The sequence below is a fragment of the Vigna unguiculata genome, chromosome 10, assembly GCF_004118075.2.
Source record: "Vigna unguiculata cultivar IT97K-499-35 chromosome 10, ASM411807v1, whole genome shotgun sequence".
In the NCBI taxonomy this organism is placed as follows: domain Eukaryota; kingdom Viridiplantae; phylum Streptophyta; class Magnoliopsida; order Fabales; family Fabaceae; genus Vigna; species Vigna unguiculata.
In genome coordinates, this window is record NC_040288.1 from 12,279,978 (window position 1) to 12,292,193 (window position 12,216).

Sequence of the window (12,216 nt, forward strand, 5' to 3'; positions counted from 1 at the left end):
AAAAGGAGATTATTTTCAAATATATATGATCTACTACAGTGGCTAATAGAACCATAAACTCAGAGTGAATCATCGAGTTGAATCTTTTTCGTCTGCTTCATGCATTACTTACAAGTGGACACACACAGTGGCAGAACTTGGACTAAAATTGTAGGGGGGCCAAATTAGATTTGTTATATATAATTTTTTTTAGAAGAAAAACTATTCATTTTTTTCTCTTCATTTCCTCTTCTTATAACAAACACATATAATAGTAGAATTCAAAAAAATATTACTATCATTCGCTATTATATCATGATACCAATTCATGAATACCATTTTAGATCAAGCATTCGTATCTCATCAATTTGATTTGGTGGTATTGTCAAATTTGATGTCGTTTTTTTTAGATCACATTCTATTGAATTGTTAAATTCATTATATGTAACTTTAAAGATTTGTTTTATATTGTCTTAAATTATTGGTTCTTATTAAATTTCTCAAGCTTAGTTAACGTAAATGCATTTCTTTTTCATCTTCATCACAAACCTTCCTCTTTGAAAAAAATGAATCAATTTTTTTACTTTGTATCATAATTTTTCTAATATAAATTTATCACCTCTTACCTATTTAGAATAAATAAAATTTATATTCACAAATCACAATTATCACAATGCAAAACATAATAAAACTCATACTACTTTAATTAAATAAACAATACTGTATAAATTCAAAACTTAAAAAAAAATACCATAAGTAGCGAAAAACACAAAATCCCTAAATTTCATAATTAAGGATTATAATAATTTAGGAAAAATTATAATTAGGGTTCATACCAATTTCATAAAAGAATCCCTAAAATCATAATTAAGGGTTACATTAATTTAGGATAAACTTAATTTGGAAGAAACATCCTAAAAAGAATCATAAACTAACATACATAAATCATAATAAGATACAAACCTTGATTTGTGATAGATCATGCAAGAATGTATACATGAATCTCAATCTATGTGTTTCCAACCTCTATTTCCCAACCTTTGTATTTATCTCTCTTCACATACTTTCATGATAATTTACATGATGAAAAGATCTTATAGTCAGAAAAAAACCCTAATCTCTTTTACAAATTAATGTCTCTATTAAAATTTTTTATTTTATCTTTTATTATAATTTTTCATAATATAATTTTAATATAAATAATATATAATATAATTTTAAAAATATATATAATATATATAAAAAAAAATTCAAAAAAAAAATGGGGGAGCCGTGGCTCCCCCCTGTCACGTCCTAGGTCCGCCAGTGGACACACAAACATCAGCCCAATGAACTCCAAACGATACTCTAGAAGAAAATTTCTAAATAGCCATTTATTTAAATATTAATTTATAAAATTAAATGTTATTGGTTATTAAAATAATTATTATTATAAATAAAAAATTATAATTAGTCACTAAATTGATCTTTAAAATTAGCTACCATGATTTTAATTATCAAAGGAAATTAATTACTACAAATTAGCTATTTAAGTTTCGATTACAAAATGAATTAATTTCTAAATTAGTCTCTAATTAATTAGTAAAAAATTTAGTAACTAATTATATTTTTTATTTATAATAATGACTATTTTAGTAACCAATAATTCTCAATTTTATAGATTGGTATTTAAGTTGGTCAACTATAATTATTAACTATTTTTTGTTTCTAAAATTGATTTCTAATCGAAGATTTTCTTATAGTGATGTAAAACATGTAAATGATAGGTATCCATGGCTAATGTCACCCATTTTTATGGTTTCTCAAGTGTGAAAAACATATAGACAAAAATCGGAGCAATGCTGACTCAATGGTAAAGTGAGCACTCGCTTTAGGCCTCAAGGACAAGAAGGCCTCAACAAATTTTTTTTACTACTAATATTTCTCTATTAAATAAAATATAAAAATATGTTTAAAAAAAAGGCCTCAAATTTTTTTAGTACTAATTAATATACCTCTATTAAACTAATTATAAAATTATGTTTAAGATAAAAAAAAAGGCCTCAAAAAAATATTTTATTACAAATGTAGCTATATTAAATTAATTATAAATTTATGTTTATGAATAAAATTTAATTAAATTATTATTAGTGTATTTTTATTTTTATTGGTAGTAAAAATGATAATTAATGAGTTAAAACATTTTTTTAATAAATTATAAATTAACTATCTTTATTCCCTTATAATCGATCTGGATTATATTTTCTTTTTTCTTATCTTTCTATGACCTCTCTTACTTCTTCTTACCTTAATTTCTTCTAAGAGTCCTTTTTTGGGGGTTTTGGCATATTACATCCCTTAAATATCTTGAATCTCATGTTATCCGTGTGTACCAATTTTTTCATCCTCATTTATGGTTAGAATGCTTTTTCTTTCAATTTGTGTTGTTGTTATTTTTATTTTGTTTTGGATTTGTATTAGAATTAGAAATATGTTTCTTTTGTCTAATTTTTTTTCGGTACTTTTAGATTTACGAGTTTTGAGATTTTTGTTTTTGCAGATATCTTGAGGAAGAATTGATTCTATTTTACAAAACTATTAATTAAATTATGATTTAGTCTTTTGATGGATAATAGATTAATTTGAGCATAATGCAAAGTTGAGTTTTCTGTAGAAAGATAATTCAAGTTTTAGTATGTTTTTTCTTTCTATTTGTGTTGTTGTTATTTTTATTCTATTTTGGATTTGTACTAGGATTAGAAATGTGTTTCTTTTGACGACTTTTGTTTTTCAGTCCTTTTAGATTTACAGGTTTCGAGAGTTTTTTTTTGCATATATCTTGAGGAAGAACTAAATATTTTTACAAAACTATCAATTAGATTATGATTTATTCTTTTGGTGTATAATAGATTAATTGAAGCATAATTCATAGTTGAGTTTTTTGTAAAAAGATAATTCAAGTTTAGGAAAAAAAAAGACTTACTATCGAGATGAGAAAAGTAATATATATTTTTTATTAATGATTAATCTTAAAATAAATAACTTGGCAGGTTTGTGAAAAAGTTGAGACTTAAGAACGAAAAAGAGATACAAGTCTACTATCGAGTTTATTTTCTTAATAACCAGAACCGGGGTTTTTTGTTTTAATTCATTCGTTTTATATATTTATCTTTAATAGTGTTTTATATATTATCATTTTTTATTTCATATAAAAATATATAGACATGTCAATTAGAAAATTTGAATCAAGCTATTCAAAAAAGAAGAATTGAGGCTTTAATTGCATAACAAAAAGGAGCTCTGAAAAGAACAAATGTCTTGAGTATTACGATGTATAGATATTTCATTTTTGAAAGAAAAATACTTAAATCTTGAAAAATCTTAAAACATGATAATTTGTTGGATATTGATGAATTTGATTTAATTTCATAATTAAATATCTTAAGGGAAATTAATTATAGGTTTGAAAAATGATAAACCAATTGAAATTCTTAATTATATAAAAAGAATATTTTTTTTTCCAAATACATATATAGCTTATAGAATAATGTTAACCTTTATAGTGTTAGTTGTTTCAGGCAAAAGGAGTTTCTCAACATTAAAGACAATAAAAATTTATTTAAGATCAACAATGTCTCAAGAAAGATTAAACGAATTAATCTTATTATATATTGAGAAATAAATGTTCAATGAAATTACTTATGAGAATTTAATAAATAATTTTGTATAAAAAAAAGCTCGAAAAATAAATTTTAAATAAAAGGCCTCAATTTTTAAGTTTGTTTTAGGCCTCCCAAACTGTTGAGCCACCCTTGAATCGGAGTTAATAAGTGTATCAAAACTTTTTAAATATTTAGCAAAGTTGTGTATGATAGAATAATTATAGTCTCAAACTTTTAATGTCATCAGAAAACTTTCTTAAATCTTACTATTTTATAACTATCATTCTTTTTAGGACATATTTTATAACATGAAATTTACGCTATGCATTTTTTTATAGGTTAAAATACTCCTTTGGTCCATGTTTTTGTTGAAAAATCTCAAATAGGTCCTAAGATTTTTTTTAGTCTCAATTAGGTCCATATTTTTGAAAATGTGTAACAATTAGGCCCATTTCGTTAGTATAGAGTTAACGGTGTTAAAGATGTGCCACGTGTCAGCTCCACTTTTTTTGAATTTTTTTGAAATTTTTTAAAAAAAATTTAATTTTTTTTTAAATTTTTTTTTGAATTTTTTGAATTTTTTTTTGAAAATTATTCATGCCACGTGTCACGTCAGTATTGTGCCACGTGTCAAGTCAGTAAGGTGACACATGTCAAATCATTGTCTGAATCTCAATTTGGTCCATATATTTGTTATTTTTATTACATTTCAGTCCATTTTTTAAAATATTTTTAAATATATTTATTTTAACTTTTTACAAAATTATTTTAAAATTTTATATTTAAATTTATAAAATTATTAATTTTAAACCAATTCTAACATTTGTATATAAATTATTTAAAACAATTTTGTAATAAGTTAAAATAAATATTTTAAAATTTTAAAACAAAATATAAAATAAACTTAATATTATTAAAATGTTTAATAAAAATATCATTATAAAATTTATATAAAAGTTAAATTTGATCTCAATTTAGAAATGATGAAATTGAAAATTAAAAAAAAATGAACTGAAATATAATTAAAATAACAAATATATGGACAAAATTGAGATTCAAACAATGACTTGACACGTGTCACCTTACTGACTTGACACGTGGCACAATATTGATGTGACACGTGACATGAATAATTTTCAAAAAAAATTACAAAAATTAAAAAAAAAATAAAAAAAAATTCAAAAAAATTCAAAAAAATTAAAAAATTCAAAAAAATGAGAAGCTGACACGTGGCATATCCTTAACACCGTTAACTCTATACTAACGGAATGGGCCTAATTGTTACACATTTTCAAAAATATGGACCTAATTGAGACTAAAAAAAATCTTAGGACCTATTTAAGATTTTTCAACAAAAACATGGATGAAGGGAGTATTTTAACCTTTTTTATACTAGTTCGTAGTTCGTTTATAAATGTAAATTATGTCGAGTTCTTTATCGACTTATTAAGTTCTACTAGAATGACTAATGCTACAATATTATAAAAAAAGAATTACTTAGAACTCACTCACTTACCGGTACAAAAAATACGTTTTACATCGGTTATTTACTTCTTATTACATCAATTTTGAATCCGACTATATTAACAATATAATAAGTTTTACATTTTTTCACTTCGGTTCTACAATAATCGATTCTACAATAATCGATGTAACATATTGTATTAGAGAAAAAAAAAATTACACATATACATCAATCGTTCCTACTAGCAATCTTGACCAAAAAGAATAATAGCATCTGTAATATCTACTTTTACAAAACAAGGCATTTTTGTCAACTACAATATATGATCTTTACAATTGGCACTTAATAAAAAAATATACATACTAAATGAATTAAACATAACAGAACTCTAACCTTGAGCCAAGATCAATATAACCAAATATTCTCAACATAAATTCATAGTTAAGCGCTTACAAAAGGGAGTACTTTAGCACAAGATAAGATTTAAATTTTAATACATTAATCTCATTAACAACTCTCATGTTTTATGATGAACAACAATCCTTATGGCAAACCAACACTAGCGATGAACGGAACAACAATAGTAATAGTGGAGTAGAAGCGACGATGAAAGTAGCAGATTTGATGACAAAGCAGAGCAGATCCAGCGACGACGACAAGTAGAGTAGATCCAGCGACGATGACAGGCGGAGCAAATCTAGCAGCGGCAACGACAAAATCCAAGAAACATACGACCACCAGGAAGATTTGCTATCCGCTTAGATGAATTATTGTGTGACTATGGTAAATTCCAAAAACTACACTTACCATGCTCACACGTGCTTGTTGCATGAAAATATGCACACCACGATTTTGAAAAGTACATCACACCTATGTATAGATTGCACCAAGTGTCTCAAGTATACGAAAGTTTGTTTGGTGAACTAAGAAATGAAGATTATTGGCCTCCTTACACCGGCTGAAAACTACGTCCAAATCCACAAATGAAAAGAACATCAAAGGGTTGACCTAAGTCAAGTAGGATAAGAACAGAGATGGATGTAAAGGAACAACATGATTGACCCAAAAAATGTTCATACTACCAAACACCAAGACACACCAAAAGAACATGTCTGAACAATGCTGGGGCATCCACCTCTCACTTGTTGATTATCTTTCATTTAGCAAAGTGTGTTCCATGTACCATTACTTAATGTATTTAATGCATGCATGTTCATTTCTTTGTATTCATCTTCAACTTATACTTTATCATTTTTTTGTTAAAATAAACTTTTTTTTAAAAAAAATTATACTTTCTCTATTTTAATTTTTTTGTTTTTAAATTCTATTAAAAATTTCTATATTTTTCTATATTTAAAATATCTATAAATATTTATATGGTCCAAACCAAGTACATCAAACACGGTGTGTATAATTTTCAAAGTTTTTTATTACTTGTACAAAAAGTCGTTCTCAGTTCCCCACTTATTTGCACAGGACTTACCACATATGTGTGACATGTGCTATGGGATTTATTTGAGACTGTAGGCGAGGCAATTCAATAATTTGGGTTCATAAGCATTTCAATGTAATTACTATGGTTCATACTAAGTACATCAAACATGGTGTCTGTAACATTCTGAGTTTTTAAAAACTTGTACAAAAAGTTCTTCCCAGCTCCCCACTTATTTGCGCAAGGCTTACCATATATGGGTGAAGGGTGGTATGTCATTGATTTGGGACAATAGACAAGACAATTCAATAGTTTGGATTCATAAGCACTTCAATGTAATTACTATGGTCCATACCAAGTACATCAAACATGGTATGTGTAATTTTCCAAGTTTTTGAAAACTTGTACAAAAAGTCTTTCTCAACTTACCACGTATTTGCACAAGACTTACCACATATGTGTAACAGGTATTGTGGCATTGTTTTGAGACAAAAGGCAAGGCAATTCATTTGTTTGGGTTCATAAGCACTTCAATATAATTACTATAGTTCATACCAAGTACATCTATTCTATATCGAAAATTTGTATAAAAATTAATTTTTGTACTATATATTTTAAAATATTTATTTTTGTTCTATATATATTTTTATAAATAAATCTAAATGTTTTACGTATTCATATACCTCATTTTTAACTTTACTTTAATTATCTTTTCAAATGATTTCACCTACAATCATATAATTATTTAATTTTATTCTTCTAACTAATTACATATAAAATTTTATTACATACATTACTTTAATAAAATAAATATACATCTCTCAAATTTAATTTTACATAATGTAAGACCCAGTTTTTCTATCCTAACATTTTAAGGACTACCTTACAACTGTTGGGCCTAAAGGTTGGCCCAAAGGATAAAATCATTCCTAATTGCCCTAACTCACACTTTCCACTCATTTCAGAGAACCTAGAACTACAGCCGTCAACCTCTCTGCTAGGGTTTGCTTCCACTGTTACGTTGGCTAAGAGGACTCGTTGCTCCACGTAAGTATTCCTTTCTAAGTAATGCTGGTTCCCCTTTAATCATCTTTCGTATTCCCAGTTAGGATCCTCTGTTAACCTCATCTACTGGTTCTGTTCACCTTTATTTCAGCCCTGTAGTTCATCCCTAGAGCTGTTGTGCTCATAGTCATGTCGTTAGGGTCCTTACTGAACTTTTTCCAAGTACGGGGAAGTTAGAGTTTTGGGTCTTGAATGATTTTCTGGATGATTTAGAGTTTGTTGGGTGTTGTATGAACTATATGATTGTGATGAATCTGTGAACGACCTTGTACTGTTATTTGGGTGTGAGCATATGACTATTGCAGGAGAAACATTGGCGAGATCTGTTACTCTCGCCCAGGCGAGAGTAACTCGCCCAAGTGAGACTTGTAGGAGCAAGCTAGGAGTTTCGCGAACCCTCGCTCAAGCGGAGAGCTCTGGTTTTGAGTGAGGCACTGTCTCACTCAGGCGAGAGTCACTCGCCTAAGCGAGGAGGAGTGAAAGCTTTGGTATGCTACTGTGGTTTAGCCCAAGCGAGGGACCTAAGTTTTGGGCGAGGGTTGTCTCGCTCAGGCGAGGCAGGGCTCGCCTAAGCGAGCCTGCGAGAACTCCCAGCACCTGTCGTGATCTCGCCTAAGTGAGGGTCTACTGCCTAAGCGAGAGCACCTCTCTCGCTTGAGCGAGGGCTCTTGGCTTGAGCGAGATCTGCTGCAGGTTGGATGGTTTTCTTCAATTAGTAATTGGATTGTTGGTTTATGATGTATTTTGTATGAGGTATGAAATCTGTGAAATGAAATGCATGGTATGTTCTGTATTATAAATTGAATAGATGTGATTGAGGGATCTTGGCATGCAAAATTAATGAGTGGTTTGGAAATCAAAAAGGCATGGTATTGGTATGAGGTGAGGCCCTATATTCATGGAGGGGTAATAACCAGTGGTATGGATTCAACATGTGATACGAATGAGGATTGATTTTGAGAGGTTGGTATGAAAGCATAAGCATGATTAGTGTTCTCTTATTGTTGAATTATGATTGGTCCGTGTCAGTGTGTAATTCCTTGGAGTCTCTAGGTGAGACTTCCGGGGTCGTGCTTCAGTGGTCGGGACGTAATTCCATGGCCCATATTAGTGGGTGTTCATGGTGGTGCCCCATCTATATGGTCTGGTAAGGATTCAAGGTAAGGTTGCATCCTGACACTATAAGGAGTCAGTTAGTTTCACTTAGAGCGGACTAACTCCTGTGGTGAGAGTACCAGGAGGCCTGTAATTCATTAAGGGCTAACCTTGTGGTGAGGGAAATTGATTCATGGTAACACTTGTAACACATAGCTCGGGGTGAGCATAGGTATCCACCACAAGTGCAAGCATCCGCTGAATCCGACCAGACTATATGTATCCGGATGAGTCGAGTCAGAGTCTAGTGTATTATTTGAAAAGTCATTACATGTTTGGATGATATATGAAATGCTTGGATTGTGTATTGACATATAACTACTTGATGAACTGTTTTACTCTAACTTACCCTGTTTGTTGTCTGGTTGTCTTGTATGTGGCTCTTCTCTTTTGCGATGATCATCAATTTATTGATGGGAGCAGATGTGCGAGGTCTTCGCGGTCAATAGGGGAACGGTGACTCCACTGCTTAGCCATCTGGGTTGGATTTTCTTTTTCTTTGAGCTTTCTTCTAGGGCAACGACCCATGTATTGGTTGTCCTTTAAACTTCCAGTTCGTTTTAGTTAAATTTCTGTATTTGTTTGGTTCGATATCGTTGTATGCCTTGGTTCATCGTAAGGCGTTTTGTGGAAACTTTAAGACTGCGCTACTCTACTATTTTGTTGTGACATTTCCTTTAATTATGGTTATTAATTAAATGGGGTGTTACATTTATGGTATCAGAGCGATCACTCCTTAGTTCTGTGGACTTGGATGTCCGCTTAGCTTTCTCTGTGTCTTCTGAGTTTTCTTAGTTATATTCTTGCCTTTATCAAGCTTAACCAAGTGATTTTCTGTGTGCTAGTGAATTATGACACCTCCTCGTAGGACTTCACAATCATCTCAGGGAGACGTACCCGATATCACCAGGGCAATAGAGGCGATGGTAGCTGCGATGATGCAACAAAGCACGACGATGATGCAGTAGCATGAGGCATCGATGCAGTGACAGGCAGCGCCACTTGAGCAACAATAGATGGCAATGCAGCAGATGGAGGCTGCAAGAGTGGTCGAGGATGCGCATAGGCAGCATATGGAGGCCCTCCGCCAGTTGGAGGAGAATAGGGCGGCTGCCCCTGTGTTTGGTCCCGAGCCACAACCTGCAGCCAGGAAGTGGAGCCTAGAGGACTTTATGAAGCACCACCCAGTGAAGTTTAATGGGAAGGTTAGCCCTGACGCAACAGACCAGTGGCTGAAGGATTTGGAGAGGATCTTTGATGCAAAAACATGCTCAACGGAGAACAGGTTGGCCTTCACAATGTACATGCTCACCGGAGAGGCTGAGCACTGGTGGATTAGTACAAAATCCATCATGGACGAGAGAAGTGAGCCGGTGACGTGGGAGACCTTTAGGGGGAAATTCCTCTCGGAATATTTCCTAGACAGTGTTCGGTATGCCAAGGAGGTGGAATTCCTCCAGCTGACCCAGGGAGGGAAGACAGTGATGGACTATGCTGAGAAGTTCAAGCATCTCAGCCACTTCTATACCTTGCCGCTCGATGAGGAGTGGAGATGCTGGAAATTTGAGAACGGCCTCAGGGGGGATATTCGCTTGATGGTAGCACCCTTATCCATCAAGGATTTTGCTGCTCTGGTGGAGAAGGCCAGAGTAATGGAGAAGATGAAGAATGAGGTAGAGGGTCAACGGCCACAACAACCTCAAAGGATTGGTGGACCTTCTGGGTCCAAGCCCAAACATGATGAGCGGAGGAGACCATATGATAGACCTCACCATCAGCCTCAAGGGTCTAGGAACCTTCCTCCCTAGCAAGGCAGAGTGTAGTGCTACATATGTGGGGGCCCTCATCTGAGGAGTGCTTGCCCACACATGGAGGGTTACTGTAGATGCAACAATTGTGGCAAGGAAGGCCACTTTGGGAAGGATTGTCCCAACCTTGTTAGGGTAGCAACAAGCCCTCCAGTTCAGACTCCCTACCAGCATCAGAGGAGGGACAGAGGCAACAGGCCTCAAGCGACCAGCAAGGTGTATGCTATGTCAGGAGCTGAGGCAACTGTTTCAAGTAACTTAGTTATGGGTAGTTGCATAATAGCTAATACTTCTTGCTGTGTGTTGTATGATTCTAGAGCGACACACTCATTTGTGTCAGATGCTTGTGTGAAACGTCTGGGTCTGCCGGTGTGTGAGCTGGTGGTATCTACTCCGGCGTCAGGTTTGGTCAGGTCGTCGTCCTTATATGCTAGGTGTCCGGTGGAGGTGGAGGGACGTAGGTACAAAGTGAACCTAATCTGCCTGCCCCTAAAAGAGTTGGAGGTAATCTTAGGGATGGATTGGCTCTCTGCCAATCGCATTCTTATAGATTGTCGAGAGAAGAAGCTGTTGTTCCCCAACACAGTGGAACCCGAGCTGTTATCATCTCACGGAGTCAGGAAGGAGCTAGAAGGTGGTGCGCAGTGTTTCATGATCTTCACCCATCTAGAGGTGGAGAGAGGAGAGGTGACGTCGGTGATACCGGTTGTACATGAATTTGAAGATGTGTTTCCAGATGAAATGTCAGGGTTGCCTCCTAATAGAGTGGTGGAGTTCTCTATTGACTTAGTACCTGGATCTGGTCCAGTGTTGATGGCCTGTATCACATGGCTCTAGCAGAATTGGTAGAACTCAAGAGTCAGATTGAGGAGCTACTAGGAAAATAGTTCATTCGACCCAATACTTCGCCTTTGGGAGCACCAGTGTTGTTGGTGAAGAAGAAAGATGGGAGCTCACGCTTTTGTGTGGATTATAGACAGTTGAATAAGATGACGATTAAGAATAAGTATCGCCTTCCGAGGATTGATGACTTGATGAACCACCTGCATGGGTCATCAGTATTCTCGAAGATAGATTTGCGGTCGGGATACCATCAGATCTTGGTGAAGGCTGAGGATGTACAAAAGACGACTTTCAGGTCCAGATATGGCCACTACGAATATGTGGTTATGCCTTTTGGTGTGACCAACGCTCCGACGATGTTTATGGACTACATGAACAGGATCTTTCGGCCCTTCCTAGATAAGTTTGTCGTAGTCTTCACAAACGATATTCTCATTTATTCTAAGACCCAGGAGGAGCATGCCGAACACATGAGGTTGGTTCTTGGTGTTCTGAGGGAGAAATAGCTATATGCCAAGTTGTCCAAGTGTGAGTTCTGGATGAATGAGGTTCAGTTTTTGGGGCATGTGATATCCGCTCAGGGGATTGTAGTGGACCCAGCAAAGGTCGAGGTAGTGGTAAAGTGGGAAAGTCCTAAGTCGGCCACAGAGATCAAGAGCTTTGTAGGGTTAGCGGACTACTATAGGAGATTCATAGAGGGATTCTCTAAGATAGTGGCACCTCTGACACTGCTTACTCGGAAGGACTAACCCTTCACTTGGACGGACAAGTGTGAGGAGAGTTTTCAAGTGCTTGAACGGAGGTTGACTAATGCTCCAATATTGGTAA

At 33.8% G+C, this 12,216-nt stretch overlaps 1 protein-coding gene across 1 annotated transcript; it reads left to right on the plus strand.

Moving 5' to 3' along the window:
• The first annotated feature begins 9,909 nt into the window (after positions 1–9,909).
• LOC114165254 lies at positions 9,910–11,382 on the plus strand. Its single transcript, XM_028049912.1, has 2 exons — positions 9,910–10,335; positions 10,642–11,382. Exons 1-2 carry the CDS (start codon positions 9,910–9,912, stop codon positions 11,380–11,382), a joined length of 1,167 nt encoding a protein of 388 aa, XP_027905713.1.
• The last annotated feature ends 834 nt before the right edge of the window (positions 11,383–12,216 follow it).

Excerpts from the sequence above, each read along its gene's own strand:
- LOC114165254 (XM_028049912.1), top strand. The coding sequence starts at position 9,910 with ATGAAGCACCACCCAGTGAAGTTTAATGGGAAGGTTAGCCCTGACGCA. Across the intron at positions 10,336-10,641 it reads GGGGGGATATTCGCTTGATG|GAAGGCCACTTTGGGAAGGA; the intron begins GTAGCACCCTTA and ends AATTGTGGCAAG.